This window comes from Corvus brachyrhynchos, unplaced genomic scaffold, assembly GCF_000691975.1.
Source record: "Corvus brachyrhynchos isolate BGI_N302 unplaced genomic scaffold, ASM69197v1 scaffold6, whole genome shotgun sequence".
Classification (NCBI taxonomy): Eukaryota; Metazoa; Chordata; class Aves; order Passeriformes; family Corvidae; genus Corvus; species Corvus brachyrhynchos.
Window position 1 is genome coordinate 987,949 of NW_008238632.1, and position 18,124 is coordinate 1,006,072.

An 18,124-nucleotide genomic window follows, 5' to 3' on the forward strand; every position below is an offset into this window, starting at 1 on the left:
TGCTTAAAAATATACCACATGAATGGGAAGTCATACAGAAGCTTTCCATTGTGAACTGTGGGAATTTCAATCACCAAAAGAGCTTGACTGCAATTAACTAATTATCCACAGCAGCCCTAAATGCTGCACTAAAGCACGCAGAGAAGAGACTACAATACACACATATACACAGAATGCAAGTTTAACACACCAGCTGCTACAGGTAGAGTGAAATCCTGTAATTACCTTTGGTTCAGATTAACCCAGCAAGTGTTCATTTGGTCAGTGGTTTCCTTCACCTTCCTTGAGTCATCATCACGATACTCTCGAAGTAGTTTATTAGAAAGATCATTGAATGCTGCTACTGTGATGTCACCTCTATGCAAATCCTGTACTAACAGCTAAAAGCAATTCCAAATGAGACAGATTAAAATCAGACTATTTCTCATATTATGCATTTTATCACATATTATAAACAACTCATTTTTTCCTCTTTTCTAAAAAGCAAAATGTGCATGTTTTTCAGCCAGAAGTAAAATCTTAAAGAGAAAATCTACAGATATTAAGTGTCCTGATAACAAACTAATCAAAACAGAAATAGGTGCGAAAAAGTTGTATTTGCCTGAACCACCAGAGGTTAGAGAAATCCTCTTTTATATTCTACTGGCAACAGAAATAAAAATACTTCTGTATTTTGAGTAGCATGAATAAGTTTGAATTATTAAAATAGCAATATAAGCGGCATCTAAAAGTAGCATAAATGAAATGAGCACTCTGAGAATTTGATTTCATTCTTTGGGATTTTTTTGGTTTGGGTTTTTTTGGGTTTTTTTTGTTTAAAATTAAGAAAATATATTAGAAGCGTTTGTTTATTGTAGGGTAATTGTAATGTACCTTGACTTTAGAGAATCTAAACTCAAGATTATTTCTAAATGAAAAATAATATTTCCATATATATATATGCAGTTGCATATTATGGCCTCTGTAGCTTTCTCTTTGGGCATGGGCCTGCTTTCACTTAAGAAAACAAAGTAGACCTAACAATCAGTTTCTATTTCCCTGCTCATGTAGAGATAGACACAAGTCAGATAGTTGTGAAAAGCACACAACTTTACTGTGTACTTAAATAGCTATGGATTGGTAAGCAACTCTCACAGTCATACTCCCTGCCTCTTTCCACACCCAACTGTACCCCCTACATTGCCCCTTCATGAATATATATGTGTGTATACATATATGCACATACTTTTTAAAACTCTATGATATGCCTGTTCTAAATACTGCACTAATAAGAGCCTCTCCTCACTGCTTTGTGTCTTTAGTTCTCATACTGTGCCGCCTACAGCCTGCCCTTTTTCTGATAGCCACCAGGACAAAGAGCACCAGACTTACAGATTTATCGCAGCACGCTTGACATGATATAAAAAGCATCAAAGATTGCACGGAATCCAAAAAAAAAAAAAAAGAGCATTGGATATGCCTGGCTACCCATCAGAAGTGAAATTCAGGACAATTTTAAATACCTTAGCCCATTCCTAAGCTACTGTTAAATACTTCTATGAAGTCAATTCTGTGGCAGTAGCATTAAACTTTAACTGGTCTGGGGTTCAAGCTCTTTACATAATATCATTTCTTTGATGCTATATTATACTCATTTCAGGTAAGTTTTCAAAGACACACATGCACGCATGCCACCTGTTTACCTCCCAGAATGTGATTCTTGGGAAATCTGATATATTGAAAAATATAGACAACTAAGAACATCATGCCCAAAAAGAGACAGAAAATAGTACAGCAACTAAATTGCATATTCACTCATCAATTGAATCCAATAGCATTACACAGGAATCAGGACTGAGGAATCTGGTATGGAAAAAAAATAGGCATAAGTGGCCTTACTTTGCTCTCTGCAATCTGTTTGGCAAGCATCTCTTTTGGGGCCTGCAGGAGCATTCGCAGACGGAGCTCGCACTGCTCCATGAGGTGCTCCATCTCCTGCCTCTGCTCATGCCACTGCAGGCTGTCTGTCAGCATGTACTTCAGCTGCTGCTGCCGCACCTCCACGCTGTGCTGGGTGTTGTCCCACTGGTTCTTCAGCTTCTCCACTGGGGAGGACAACACAAAACATGCAAAATATGAGGCAAATGAACAAGTAGCCATAACTACCTCTTAATTTTCAGGACAAAAGCCAATAATACAACTCATTCTCAAACACAATAGTCTCCATATTCAGTACTTCAGCTCCCCATGTAGTTGACATTCACAGAAGCAAATGAAAAATTCAGGTGTTTGGCTTCCTCTTGTTTAAGCAGGTCAGCATACAAGTAACAACTATTATTTCCAGAATATTTCAAAGGCATTATTTACTTTTTAAGTACACACATGTGGGAAAATGCACTGCAGAGACACACAAGCAGCAGAGCTCCAAGGAGCACAATTTTAGGGTGATAGGACCAGCAAGTCATCTTTGTGCATTTGTAACTTAAACCAGTACAAATAAATAAGGAAACAAATACTGTTTAGATAGCTTGTACAAAGCAAACTAAGCATTCCAGACCATCGTGTGTTAAAGAGTCTCATGGCACCTGTACTACAATTTTGGCCAAGGTAGAAACACTCCAGTAACAACCTACTTTGGCAATTTAATTCCACCACAGGTTTCTAAGACTTAAGTAGATGGCAGAACAGAGAAGTTATTGAGTACACCCCACTTCCTTCAAGTATTCCATTCCTCTCTCAATAAATAGTTAAATTAGGTGATGGATAAACACACTTAACCTTTAATAAACAAGGAGTGAAAAAGACAATGTAAGAGCCTAGAACAAAAATTGTGCATTACAAAAAGCAGTGAATCTGTCTTTGGAGAGAAATGCATGGCATCATACATTTTCCTGGATACTTACAGACCATTAAAGCAAGTGTATTATTTGAAAGATTATAGAGGTGGAAACAGGTTTGTCTACTACCTGATGTGACAGTTATAGGGAACGAATTATATCACTAAAGAATGCAATAAAAAAGAGTGGTAAAAAAGTAAATGCAAAAAAATCAAAACCAAAAAAACTAAGCTGGATTTCTTGCGCATCTCTCCACTCTGAGCAGTAAGAGGTAGGCAGTATGTAAGACACTGAATGTATTTATTTTAACAGTAAGTATGCAGTTTTATTAGAAAATTAACATGCTTGACACTCAAGTCACTTCAATTTTCCATGAAGCAAAAATGTCAAAGGTTGTACTTAAACTGAAACCATTTAAGTGAACTTTACTTTTTTTTTAACCTTTTGCAATTATACAAAGCCATTGTGCTTCATCTGCTTGAGAAAATTCTCTTAACTTTAATACATTCAACAATATTCTGTGTAGTTCCACAAAGCTCTCAAAGACTGTGGCAGCAAAGCCCACCTGTCAGAGTAAATATCACTGCACCATGCTGGTGGACAAACCTAATAATTTGTGCAATACAGATTCATCCATTTCAACCCACAGGCAGCTTGTGGACCAATTTTTAAGCATAGATATTTGACGTTTACATAGTAGCATTACTATTATAGAACAAATACTTGTTTATATACTTTTTCTTATTAATGAACCTTACTCTCTACACTGCTGACATATTTACTCTTTTTTCTATCTCCAGCAAAACAGGACAGAAAAATAGGGACATTCCTGGTAGCCTCGGGATTCAGTGGGTTCAAGAGGTAAGTTCCTAGAAAGAGTTGTCATGGGCACCAGTCTGCTATCACAGGCAGAAGGATTGGAAAGGATTCTTGATTAGACTGTTTTTAAAATTCCCAGTGTCTATGAAGCAATTGGGAGCTTTTCTTTGCTCCTATGCATTTGCATAGTTACGCTTTGTCTAATAACACAGAGCAGACTCACAGAAGGTTGTAGGACATCAGTATATTCTGATAAATATTTAGTGCCTATATATACTCAGTGTTTAAACAACAAGGTGCATAAAGCAGACCTGAGCTTCACTTTTCTTCAAAGAGCAAACTGTCCTTAACAAATGTCAGTAGTAACAAAACCTTCATTTTTTTTTTCATGTTTTATGACAGGCAGAAAATCTTCACACACATCGAAAGTATCTACTGGAAGCTTAATCCATGGAACAATATACAGCTTCTCTTTTCCCACCCTGGAAGGGCATGACTATAGGGGAACTCAAACTTTCAACATACAGTCCTTTACCTCTTGTTCAGCTTTTCTGAAGAATCAGGAATGCTTGACCCAATGTCCCCTCGTTGACAGACTCCCATGGAGTACATGGTTATTATCCTCCCCAGAGTTTCCACCTGACCCCTAGTTCTGAGTAACTGCAAAACTAAGTTGCTTCTTTGAGTCTTACTCCCCCCTACCAATCCATAGTCTGTGAACCTCAGACAGCAGATGCCATCTCATCAGACTCCCAGAAAAGCCACCCATCTGTGGGCTTTCTATCTGAGCCCACCATCTACATCGAGTCTTATGGACACCAAAGAAATTCATGTAGGTGTAGTAAAGGAAAACTACATTACAGAGGGGAACATAAGAAAATATATCTTTCCATCTTTACTTCTAACTATGGTATTCCCTGCTGCATGAATTTTCTAATCTTAGCAACCAGCAAATCTTAAGATTTCCAAAACCACATAGTCCATTAGTTTCAAATTGTGACAATTGGACATTTCTTAAGTACCAGTAAAATAAATTTTCAGAGGGAGTGGGGGCCTTTAAATTGGAAATTAAATTTTCAAGTACATGTCAGTGTACTTGTCAGTCAACAATTTTCAAAGTACACATGCAAACTCATTGTCCTAAAGTCAGTACATTCATGTTTTTAACTGTCCAGTGCCTCAAAGTTCAACAAAAACAAAGACACATGATTAGCTCCTTTTCTCAATAAATAAAATCCTCATCCCTGTGGCTGTGAAGCAACCCAAATTCTTCAAAAAATGTTTTGAAATTCCAGCAATACTATTGACCTTTGTACCTGAAAAAATGGCCAGTCAAAAAAACAAGCAGCAATTCTTGTTCCAGGAATTTTCATTAGACTTTTTAAATGAAAGCCACTTAATTGCCAAGTGTTCTTTTCCTTTTCAAGGCAGGCAACTTCAGCTAGGCTCACTTGAGAATTTAAGAGAAAGATATGAAGATTTTTACTGCCATGGAAACAATGTATTCACAAACACAGGATGGAGAAACTTACTTTTTTCTGTGATCTCTGTCCTAATGTCTGAACTGGAAGTTTTATTTTTCAAATTCTGAGCCAATGTAAAAACAGAATCAAGCTGCGGGTGCCGATGGTCCATATCTGCATTGGTTATCTGTTGAGAATTAGGATATGATTTTTAAGTCCAAAAAGTAGAAATTAGTTAAATTCATCTGTATTATTTGTAGATAAAAAACCACATGTGTCTCCACAAGGATACTGCTGGTCCCATCAATACTTTAACCTTTGAATTGCTACATTATTATAGCACTGCTTTAAAAAGCTAAAATATTGTAAATTACAGTTACTGAAAATCCAGAGGTGAAAGTTAACTGTACAAGCCACAGTTACCGCAGTTGTTGCCCCGTGTTTTCCAATAGCTATTTTTCACTCCTCCATAACTTATTTTTCTCCTAACCAAGCTGTCATCATTTATATATCTCAGAAGCAGCAGTGGGTACAGGGGGAAAGTGAAGAAGGAAAACAACTGTAAGGAACAATCAGACCATATAATGTTGTTTTATAAACTGTTGTTCTCTTACTATGGCAGTGTACCAGAAGCACATATTACAAATATTATACAGTTAAAGCAAAGCATTTCCAAAGCTACTGTACATCATGTTATTCTTTCAAATTCCAGACTATGTGAGATACTCACAGAAACAGTTTAGCACTTGTTTAGCCTACAGTTTTTACTCTACACTTAGTTAATTGATATTAAGTCATATAAAATGAATCTTAACAGCTGCATACATCTCACTAATACTGCCCTTAATCATAGTTCAACATAGCATGAGCTATCAACAGAAATAAAACATTTACATCATAAGCATTTCTGTTACAATTTTCAATCTTCTTAGCATGCCTCTGGAAATCAATTTAGTGTAACTACAGCAAACAAAACCCATTAGAAACCAGTAAAGAGTGAATCAAAGGTCACCCACTAAGCAAACATGAAGCTTCTCCAAAGTCTTCAGGGTAAGTTAACTATACAAACCCCAAAAGGTGTCAGGAGATATTCTCCATTTTCTTTGTTTTAAACAAAAATATAACAGTGCTTAGCTCACACAGGGATACAAGAATTAACCAGAAATGGCTCTGAAGGAGAAAGGAGTGTAATAAGAACATCATTTAAAGTGTAACTTTCATGTTATGCATTTAGTTGCAGTCAGGGGTTTTTTCCCCTTGTTTTTAAACACCTTAATTACTTTTCATTTGTTTACTGAATGCAAAAACTATTAAAAATATGAGACAATTTTCTACTAGCCTTCACAAAAACACATACTTTCATTCGTGCAATAGTCCGATTGATCTCTTCAGTATTTCCCACAGTGACTATGTTTGACTTGAGCATCTGGTCAATCAGTACCAACCAGTCAGCCAGCTCAGTTCTAGTTTTGTCCAGATCAGCAGGTGCAGAAAGTTCCAAAGCCTGCTGCATCTGAACAGGAATTTCCAATGAAGAAGATGCTAGCACCACCTTTTGGATATCTGAAACAGAGTGTGGGGGTTCTGTTAAAGAAAAAGTAATCATGGCCATATGAGCAGTTCTTGGAATAACAGGGATGTTTTGTAATTCCTATAAATATGGAACAGCATCTATAGAGAAAGCACAGCAAAAACTGTATTTTAACAACCAGAAGCTAAGTAATCAGAAATTTCTTGTGCACGTTTAAGGCAGCTATTTTTTTTACTGCATGCCAAAGACTCATCCTAATGATTCAGCCTAAATTCAAAATAAACAACATGAAAACTTGCAAAAACCAAATTACATTAAATCTAATAAAATGAAGCTAAACATTCTCTGATACAAAAGGGAATTGACCCTTATGAAGCATAAAACCCAATACTTTTTTTAAGATAAACATCTAGAATTGTCTTCCTCAGTTTTCTATTATGTAGCAAAAAGGTATTCTCCACTCTTGGCTCAGAATAAGCACAAGTCAAGCTTCTGCAATAGATGCTTCATGGACTTGGCATTCGACGGCTGTCTGAGGCAGGGACAGATGCCCACTAGTTCAGTCACATCCTTTCTATCTTTTTAACCTGACACAACAAAGAAGTGAGGAATGAGGTGAATGAATAGTAAGATTCACTCCAGAAGTTGTGTTCTAGTTCCAAGAAACGTTAAGTCACATCAAGCTGGAGCATGAATATTTCACACTTCCCTCAAACAATGAAACACAGGAGCTTTGTTTAACAAACACCTTGTATGAAAGGAGAACAAGCTGAATTCAAGGTTTTTAACAGGATTAAACCGAAGTTGGTTTGCCTCAAATTTTGTTTACTGATGCTGAATTAAAAAAAAAAAAAATTAGTGAGTTAATTTACTGAAGTTTGAGTTGCAAATTTTTTCAGGCATGGGCTGTTGTCTTTACCTAAATTTCCAAAAGGGAGACCTGGGCATTTTGTTTACAATCTGTATCTGCTGAACTGCCTCCAACAACTTGAAAATATGACCAGTGTCAATGCCTCATACAAGAACATATATTTGGACAGCCTTCCCTAAGACATTCAGGAAGGTAAGTGTAGGTACAAAAATGCTGTTAGTGAGGATCTTCTTGTTATTTTTCTAAGTCCGTGAGAGACTTTTCTCTCTCACAGAAGAGGTAGCAGGGAATGTAAACAACCAAGCCACCTGCAACCTTGGAAAGTCTTGTTTGTGGTATAGTAGAAAATATTTTGATAATGGATGTTTTGGGATTTTGGCCAATCACCCCCAGGGGGTGGCTGATCCTTTGTCCAGTTAGACTATGGGGAAGGAGGTCTGTAGAGGAGTTTGTAAAATAATTAAATAGATCAATCTTGCTGCACAATTCCTGCCTGCTGGATCTTCTCCTCCTCCTCCTCCCTATAGCTGCGGGACACGGTGATATACCGTAGGAACCAGGCCTGCGGTAATTGGTAAGTATCTAGCAGATAAGGGAGATCCATTTGTGTCCCTAACTGAGCCAAAAGAAGCAGAATGGCCTTTATTTATAGGACTGCAAAAATTCTGCATGCAAGAGATACTTTACAAATAATTAGCTGTATGGAAAGCTTCTAGTGGATCTTAATTAGTCAAAGGTATGACCCCAAATCCACAGGAAACCAGCCTGTCACAAACACAGCTATTTTGGTTTCTACTTTGTACCTAGACCTGATGAAGAAGCCTAAGCCTTACTAAAACCTTTCTCCATTTCAAAACTCTTAGAGGAACTCCAAAAGACTCCCCCAGCCCTGAACAGTAGAGTGACTTCCTCTCTACCCAAACATTCTGTCTCTCCCATAGTAATATGAAGGCAGCCTTAAGTACAGCACTGTGGTTCAACATTTCTTATTTATATTTGTCTAAGTTCATAGAGTTTTTTCCTTTTTCAATTACTTTTGACTGCAGACAGGATTACACTCAAGACAATTAAGCAGAACAGAAGGACTAATCACTCACCAGAAGGCTTTGTCTTGGTAACAAGATGGGACTGCCCAGCAAATGCCTCCAATTCTCTCACTTTGTCAGGCACTTCTCTGGACACCTACAGACCAGAAGAGAGAAATAAAAACAGTAACACAACCTATATTAATGGCAGAAAAGTAATCTCTTATTGAAAGACAAAATATTCTACACCACACCTCAGATACGTTTCAAATATTTTTTGAAGGTATCCTTTAAAAACAATAAAAACTTCAAGAGGTACTCAAGTGTTTTTTTTTCAAAAGATCCCAGTGTCATACCTAAATATTGAGAAGAAATAAATAAACTATTGTAGACTGGTCATTTGCATGTTTTTTACTGTCTAAGCACCAAAACTATAACTCATTTGAATATACTTTGAAGAAAAGATGATGCAAAGCATAATTTGTCAGTCGCACAAAAGTAGAGAAATAGGGAACTAATTGAAAAAGGAAAAAATGTTACAACTCCATTGTAGTGAAAACAAATTTGCCTATTTGCTTTTTAAAAGTTTTTAAATGCAGTGAGGGAAATGTAGTATACAAAGCAGTGGGGGAATCCCCATTTTCATGGCTGAACTGGTAAAAACACATCTTTTTTCTTTCTCTGAACTATCAAATGCCCCTTTCCCCAATACATTCTTACCTGTGTCATCCATAAAATAATCTCAAATAATTTAATTTTTTTTTTCATTTGGATCTCCAGGCTTTGCTTGAAAAAAATTGTTTTACTCCAACCAGCCTTTCCAATGAGATTGAACACAGGAGTTTCTAATTTATAGCAGTTATGCTTAAGAAGAAACCCAGACACACTTGATAAGATTTTCTTACTAAGCTTTATCACAGCTTCATTTCTTTTCTTCTTAACTGCTACAAGCATTCAACTTTCCTATATAGCAAAGATTTATTCTCTCAATTTCAAGTTAATACATTACTGTTTGACTCAAATAAGCAAAATATTTTTGATCTAGCTGATACTTTTGATCCATCTTTCAAAAAAATAAGCCTACATGAAAGAAAAAAAAAAAACAAACCAAAACAACAGAAAAACCTAAGCTAATTAAATTAACTCAATCTGACAGAAAAATGTCCATCAGTATTTTCGTGTGAAAATTGTTTGGGGTACATTTCCTGATCAATTCCTGCATGGCTTCCAAGTCATTTTATGTACACACCACACGTCATAGATACATGAAAAGGAGAACAACCATTCCAAGTATATCACTATATTCAGCCTCAGGTACCCAATACTGAAGAAATGCACACCTTATTCCACCTCACATTGAGGGACTGCAGGCAATCAGAAAGTTTGTCTTTTTCCTGAAGACCAACGTTTTTATCCAACAGCACTTCAGGTTCAGTTCTGTTCAGCCATTCCAGTTTGCCACCCAGTACTTCCATCTCTTCACTTAAGACCTAAAATGGACAGAAGAGCTTTAGATGAAATGAAATAAAATGCATACATGCTTAAGCAAAGGAGGAGGAAAGCTTTCTTTTAACTCCAATATTAGGCATTTCCCTGAACATAAACAGAATAGCTTCTATTTTGGTTTCTATGCTTGATCTAGAAATTATTGAAACATTTATTATGTTTCACTTCTGGCATTTATATTAAGGCAGATGACAAGAAAAATTACACTTTGATGACAGTCAGGCATCAAATACTCAGCTGACGTGAGTCAATTTGTTTAGGCAAACAACTGCAGCCACTTTACATCATTTATAAACACTTGTTCAAGACTTCCCACCTAGATTTGGTCTAAAAGAGGTTGGTTGGGATTTTGTTGGGTTTTTTGTTGCCTTTTTTTAAATTACTGATTTTTAAAAAAATGAGCAAGCAGGTTAGTTGGACTGACTATTCCTCTCGTTCTTTTAGTATTTCAGAAACATTCTCTTTCACACATCCTACAAACCAAAGACGTTTTGATGTCAAAGCCAGACACAAAATAAACAGGAAAAATACATACATATGCACACAGCTTACTTGAAATGGCCAAAACCCTTACAGTTTAAAAAGCAGATTAAATAAAATCTCACACATAAAAAAGTATTACAATTGCCCAGTAAATGGGACAATGGTATTACTTACCATTTAAGGTTATCAGCTTTCTTCTACAGGTTTTAGCAATTACGAAGCTGACACACACACAACATCATCTCCTGTGAAATTCTACTTACTAAATTTTATCAGTAGTATATCTGTTTCTCACTCTTTCATACACAGACATCATCTTCTGGCTACATAACAGTTACCAACTCAACCCAACTTCATTTCAGGGTGCATCCTGCCTGTGTAAGTAATCTCACAAAATTGTCTCACACAACCATAATATATCTTTGCCTATTTGCAATGTGAAAATTCCCCTCCCCAAAAGCCACGTCCTGATGCTTTACACAAGACTTACAGATGTATACACATAAACACACTAATCAATCTTGCCTGTAATTCTTGCAAGTTTTCTTCATGGTTGAATGTAAATCTTGTGTCCAGAGCATTTTCTACATTTTCTAACCAACAACGCAGCTCATCAAGCTTCTTTCTGTACTCTATCAGCTGCTGGTTCTCTCCTTTTAGCCTTAAAAAGTGAAACAAAAAGTCCAGCACATCAGTCCTACATTAATTCTGATGCCACAGTCAAGTGTTTTTCAGTGCTGGGAGCATTTTAAAGGATTCATTTTTATCATGAAAAGACTCTACCATCATCATTAAAATGCAAGATATTTGCAAATAAATACTACTACCTTCAAAACAGATGTGTTTTAGTTCCAAAGTCACAAAACAGACTTTTAAAAGACTGCGGAACACATTAAACGTAAGCAATAGTAATGACAACACCTACACGCCTAATCATTGCAAGTCATTATAAGGCCACTGAATTTTTCTCCTGGAAGTTTTAGGGACATATATAATACTTTCCCTAAATCACATAAAACTTTAATGAAATTTCTCAAACTAAGTAATTAAGCAAGTTCCTATTACATTTCTAAATGTATCAGGGGATGTTAAAAACACATAATTACATAAATATCTTACTTTACAATATTGTGGTTCAAGAACAATACAAGTTGTTTCAATTAGTGTATCTATGTCAATGATAAAATAAAAATTAATGCGATGTACTTACAGTTCAGCTTCAGCCAGAGAAAGTAGCTGAGCAATTCTTCCTAAAAAGTCTGGCTTTATAAAGAAATTATTTTAAAAACAAAGTACAAAGTGTAAGAAAAGTAGTTTTGTGGTAGTCATTTTGTGAGTTGTACTAAACAAAGACTTACTAAGCAGTCAAGTGCAGGTGGATTTATGAGAAATTTGTCTAGACAACAGTTCCAAACAGAGCTCTGAACATTAGGGAAATTCAGATTAATGACAGGGTGCAATAGAATGCACTCTCTCTCCCAGAGTCTACTAAATGAAATTCTCCTTATTGCATCTGGTCAGACATCCAAATTTTTGATTAACTTATTACCTCTGTTGTCTATCCATGACCTCTGTTGTGATTGCTTTCCAGCGTCTATTCAATCCTGCCAGTTTCTCCTGTAGGAAGCTCCCATCCGTAGCAGACAGTTTCTGTATGATCCCTTCTCCAGTTCTGTTCAATGCTGAAACACTGGTCTGATGGCTGTTGACTCCCTCTTCGAGTTCCTGTCAGAAATGTAAAAGCCACACAGAATTTTATTACTGACCTAAAGTGACTTTGATCTGGCTCATGAGACACAGGATGAATCCTGGGTGCATATTATTTTACTAAAAACAGGCACTTAAAACCACCTTACTTAGAAATGGATGCTGTTGATCAAATTATTAATGTTCTGTTATTGAATCTAATTCAATTTTCTAAGTGTCATAGAAAGATAGTGACACAGAATAGGCTGCAAATACTACAAAGAATCACAAGAATTCATTTAAGCCATCTATGCTAAAATCTACACTCATATTTGATTCCTTTTCTATTAATGTACAGCACTTCCTAGTGGTTCTAACAGATGGTATGACTTTTAACCTGTTCTTTTCATAATCTATACCCCAGATACTTCTTTAACTTCAGAGTATTTTAGCTAGGGTAACTATGGCATTGCTGCCATCATCCTAGATCCACAGAAAATTCATGAAGCTAAAGAAAGTCAGAAGACGTCAGGATTAAATTTTCGAACATCCCTAACCACTGCAAAAATCTTACACTGTTAGCAAAAATATCTTTGCAACTAGATTAGGAATAAGATGTTTCAAAAAAGAGAAGTGAAATTCTTGAAGAAAACTTCAAGCAGCAGCAAGGATAAAACACAAGCTGTGTCTTAGATAGAACTTACTTTTCTTTCACAACACACATCTGACACTTGGATATCTAATATTCTCAAAAGAAAAAAAAGCCTTGATCCTTAAAGTTATGTTTTCTTCTCCTTATTTAAAAGGAAGTAAAATAACTAAAAAGACATCAGGGAGCTAAATTCCAGAACCAAAATCAGAAGAAAAAAAAAAATCAAACATAAAACCCCTGTATTTGGAATCTTCTCTTTTTCTAGATTGTTTATACAAGGTAGTATCTTCAAAAGTAATTTGTTTCAATAAATAATTTGCTAAGTAACAAATGACCTTCACTGGGGTCCTTCTTTTAAAATTGTGAGTTGAAAGCAAGTGAAATAATATACTGGATTTTTTTATCTGATTAACATATTTCTGAAGCTTTAACAAAACTTATAAACTGACAAATTATGCCAACATTTGATTTATCAAATTATCTCAAACCTATCCATAGTAAGAGCAATAATTATAAAACCCCAAACTATAAGCAGGAGTTGAGCTCTTCCCCAAGAATAAATTTTAAACTGCAGCCAAAATAGAAATGTTAAGAGTTACTGCTTTTTGAAGTGTAATTGGACAGCCCCACTGCAAATCCATATGTCTATCTATAAAACTACAGTTTTAGACAAAAATCTAGGCTTTTTCCATCTTGCTCATTTTCTGCCCGATTCACACATACCTGCTGATGCAGCCCAGCTGTCTGCAGCTCCAGGCTGCCATCTGGTCCATGGGCATCAGCAAGTAACACTTCAGCCTCTGTTATCCAGTGGGAGAGATCATTGAGATCACAGTGGAACTGCCTCCACACCTCAATCGCTCTGTCAAAGCAACTGTGGGAAACCAAAGGATTGAAAAATTAACCAAACCATTGCAGTTAGAAAGCTAGGAATCCCACTCCACTGCGTAGATTTGCCTTGCAGAACAGAAAGACTAACACACAACCTGATTAACCAAGTCCTAGTAACTGAAGGCTTCCTGGCACAGTAGCTAGCTGTGGTGAAAGCCAACAGCACAGACTGTCATTAACTTCCAGCTGAAGGAAGAAAGGGCAGTCCTAAGCAAACTTTTGTTTCTACCACTTAAAAAATAAAGATTAATTAGCTACATCAAACTGGTCTGCAGAACCCTTCCCTCCTTTAATTGTGAAACAATTTAGCTATCAGACAGTGTGAAACATGAAATATGATTAATGACTCTTGCTCCTTTTTCTCCTTCATAAGCTATGGGGTGCTGATGCCCAGAATTAATTAAGTGAGGGTGATTTTGATTATATAGATTATATATTTGATTAAATAGTATTATCAGTGAACATGCGTAAGTCGGTCTTATACAATTTAATCACACAATAATTTACCAGATATTTCATTGTCATCATCTTTGCAGCCTCAAATTAATGTGTTGCTTAACTTGAAGGGCAACATGCTCTAGCATGGAACAGGCAAAATTACCACAGTCAGACAGTTGTTTTTTAATAAAATGAGAGCTCTCTTATGTTAACAAGCTAACGAAGTGAGAGCATGACAAAAACACGCCAGAAAGGAACAGAGAGGTTTGTTTTCTGTTTGTTGATTGTTAACTATTCCAAACTAATAAAAACAGTCATCTTTAAAGACATATGAGGCCAAGACTACTGCTAATCAGAGGACACCTATTTTGACTGAGGAATGATCTCATTTGCAGCTCATTATTGCAACAATTGCAAACAACTGCACCAGTAAAGACTCCGGGGTATATGCATACATATAGATGCAATCTGAAATTAGCAGCATAAGAAAGAACTTTAAAGAGCTACCATTGCAACTATTTTTTTCACAGAAATCAACAATCCCAGAGTTCTTAGCAAGATTGTTTTCATTAAAATTGAATCTCATTTTACAAAACATACATATTTCTTGATACATACAGGGCTTTTTTGTTATTGTTATTATTATTATTGGCCAATTCCAGTAAAGAAGTCTTAAAAATCCCTACTTAAGTTTTCCTAACCTTATCTCCTACTTCTACCATTTCAGTTTCTGGCACATACCTTGATTCAATACCCTAGACCAACCTGTAGACTGACCCCAAACCTCAATCTCCCTTTATTTCTCATGTACGTTTCTGTCCCATGATAGTAACTCATTCCACATTTAATGAGAAGATACATTCTAAGCACTTAAAATAGATTAAATTTGATTCCTTAAAAATTAAAGTTTTTGAGGGAGTTTTGACCACATGACTTTTTGAGCAATGAGCAAAGTTTCACTCCAGTTTTGAGTCAGATGCATGTGCTGCTGTTTCCCTACAGACTGCTTCCAGTACCAAAGTACTTTTAAAAGTACCTGTGACTATTGCACCAAAACTTGGCTATCCTTTGCCTCCTGTGCAGGAATCCACTGTTTCCAAACCACTTCTCATTCCCAAGTCATCAACACTTTTAGCACTGGGGGAAAACCCATAGCAAAAGGAGAAGAACTAGCAAACCAGCACTGTTACAAACAGCTCAAAGCTTTAAGTCCATATATACACACATTTTACTCTACACGTTTAACTCCAACTGTAGTCAGCTGGATTTAGTTGACTACTTAGAAGCTTTGCTAAGTAAAGTTCAATTCAACTTGTGCTTGGCTTTATCAGAGCTTTTATCAAAGGTTTAACTACTTAGCTGGCATTCAATCACAAAATCTTTACTACCTCTGAAAACTAAGTCAATCTTTAGCTGGAGGCTTCAAATGCTGCTTCTCCTAATTTTGTCAAATCCCCACCCACTCCAGAAATAGAAAAAAGCCTAAGATGATTAAGGAGATAGTCATCTAGCTTATACTTAGTGCAAAACTAGGAAAAGCAAGATTAAACTTGGCTAAGAATTCTTCTTTGTAATGGAAACAGTATAAAAATACTAACGCCATTTTAATATTGCAATTAATAATGTCTTCATTGACCAAAGTGCATGCTTCTATTAAAATTGCAGCATTTTATATATTCAGAAGGCTACATACCATTTATCTAAATTGCTAGTCCAGTAGTCCATTTTTGTATGAAAACAAAGCCCACTATTATTCTCAATAATATGCAGAACTTTACAAACTTTATGAAGTTCAAAATTAATGTGTATCAGCAAAGTGACTGAAGAGGTGATCTGTTCTGTTTTGCCAGTTATTCATCAACACTGAACCTACTCTTTGATACACTTACCTTTTTCAATAAGAAGACTACTTTTCTGGTCAGCCCTGGCTACTTAAATGAAACTGTACTCATACTTACAAAATGTTCACATTAGTTAAAAGCTTTTCAAGTAAATTACAAGTAGGAAGAAAAAGGCATAACTAAAGCTGAGTGCATACAGTACCTATGAGGACAATAAAATAGCTGCAGGCTTATAAATATGGATGGGCACCAGGTTCTGGAGCAGTTGTTTCCAAATACAGCAGGTGACCACGAGCAACCAGCAAGAACACAGAAAGTTGTACTTAGCTGGCATCACCGCTTTCTAATTAAAGAACCCACAGTGAAACAACATTGCCTGCTGAGTTATTAGGAATCTTCATCCTCCACTGATCCAGGGATCCAGAATTTCTGGAAGTCTCTATTTAGATGATACCATCAACTGATTTTTATATCCCTACACATACATCAGTGCTCTGAGAAATAGTTGCAAACATCTGCTTAAGTAATACACACTCCTCCTAAAAACATCTCTTCAAAATACACTGCCACATGTGTTTGATATCAGTTTTCTGGTGCTACAAAGCAAGTAAACATGGTTAAACATTACTTTATGCTCTGCAAAACTTCTACATCATTCATTACCTTACATCATCATTAAAAAGGAAATACTGTAAAAGCAAATTAACTACAGTATAAGCCTTTGTATTTAATTTCAAATTTCATAGAATAATTTTAAGTCATTAAGGGGTTCTTTGCATAGCAGCAATTTCAGTGTCCACTGCTGCTTGCAGTGTGAGCACCTTCAGCTTTGTGGTAACTTCCTGAACACATACTTTCACACTTCTACAAATTCCAACTTAAAATATTCATCTAATACACTTTTCCAAGTTTGACTAAGTCATGCTGGGTTTGTTTATAAACATTTTAAACTGATTCAGATAAGGTAAAAAGTTTAGAGTATCTTCTGTAAGGGGTGGGGAGAAATCAAACTTTTTGCCCAAGTGAAATTACACCTGTTTGTAGAAAGGAAATTGGAAATACCTATTTCTTAAGCACTTACTTAAGATTTTAGTAGTCTCTTGTTTTCCTAAGCACAACATTTTCTAATCAGGTCATCTCTCATCTTCAATTACTCACAACAAATATTATTGACAACTATCATAGGTGCTGTATTTTAAAGATCCCATTCTTTTAAACTGCATCCTTCCCTCAAAAATCAACCTTGAATGTTAAAAGATGTCCTACTCAACATTATTCTTCTAGAACTTTGGTTTGAGATACCTTTACAAAACCAAAATTTCATGTTTTGTTTATAAAACCTTCTATTTAATAAAGTAGAAACAATCAGCTTCATAAAAAGCAGTCAAACTGCAATTTCCATATTAATGGTTTCAACATTGAATAATTCAGGAAATAATTTTGTAATACCAACATATTAAAGCTGATAACTCCCAAACTCATCTTCATCATTAAGGTACATTTGAAAAACACTTACATAAACATGTACATAAAGTATTTTCCACATGGCCAGAGAGACCAATCATGCTTGACTTACCACTTACGATCATTGTACATTCTATTAATTCTGTCCCATTCTGCATTCAACTGTGTTAGTGCATCTCCTATTTGTATTGCCTCCGGTCCAGATGCTTCCAATATAACATCAGGCTGCTTTTCATGTATGACTGCAATTTGATCCCCAAGTTTATCCAAAATATCTTTTATGTTCTGCAAGCACAGTAATGACACAAGCTATTAGTCAACACCAGCAGGAAATAAAAGAAAAATATCAAAAAATAATCTTTTCAAAATTCTCTTCCAAAAATCAGCATCTACAGTAAGACCATGAGCACCAGTACCAGCAGTTTACAGTTTAAATAGGTTTTAGCAACTGAAATGAATAGTTCATCACACCTTTTAAGCATGTGTCCTTTTCAAGTTTTTATTAAAATGATGAAATATTTCATATATATCCAATTTGTCTCTAAGGTAAAGGGACACACCATACTTCTCAAAACAACAGTATCTTCATTATTAAACAAATCTGCCCATGTCATGAAGACACTGCTCATACTCTTTCC

At 35.8% G+C, this 18,124-nt stretch overlaps 1 protein-coding gene across 4 annotated transcripts in view; it reads right to left on the minus strand.

The window, feature by feature from the left end:
- UTRN (utrophin) overlaps positions 1-18,124 on the minus strand; it is a 356,936-nt gene that overhangs the window by 202,040 nt on the left and 136,772 nt on the right. For all 4 annotated transcript variants that reach the window (XM_017737228.1, XM_017737227.1, XM_017737229.1 and 1 more), the window contains 10 exons: positions 17,599-17,771; positions 13,576-13,726; positions 12,064-12,239; positions 11,040-11,175; positions 9,866-10,015; positions 8,598-8,682; positions 6,456-6,661; positions 5,168-5,285; positions 1,879-2,084; positions 226-380 (listed from right to left, as the gene is read on the minus strand). In XM_017737228.1, the coding sequence (XP_017592717.1) occupies positions 226-380; positions 1,879-2,084; positions 5,168-5,285; positions 6,456-6,661; positions 8,598-8,682; positions 9,866-10,015; positions 11,040-11,175; positions 12,064-12,239; positions 13,576-13,726; positions 17,599-17,771 (1,556 nt within the window). The remainder of the gene's footprint in view (positions 1-225; positions 381-1,878; positions 2,085-5,167; positions 5,286-6,455; positions 6,662-8,597; positions 8,683-9,865; positions 10,016-11,039; positions 11,176-12,063; positions 12,240-13,575; positions 13,727-17,598; positions 17,772-18,124) is intronic.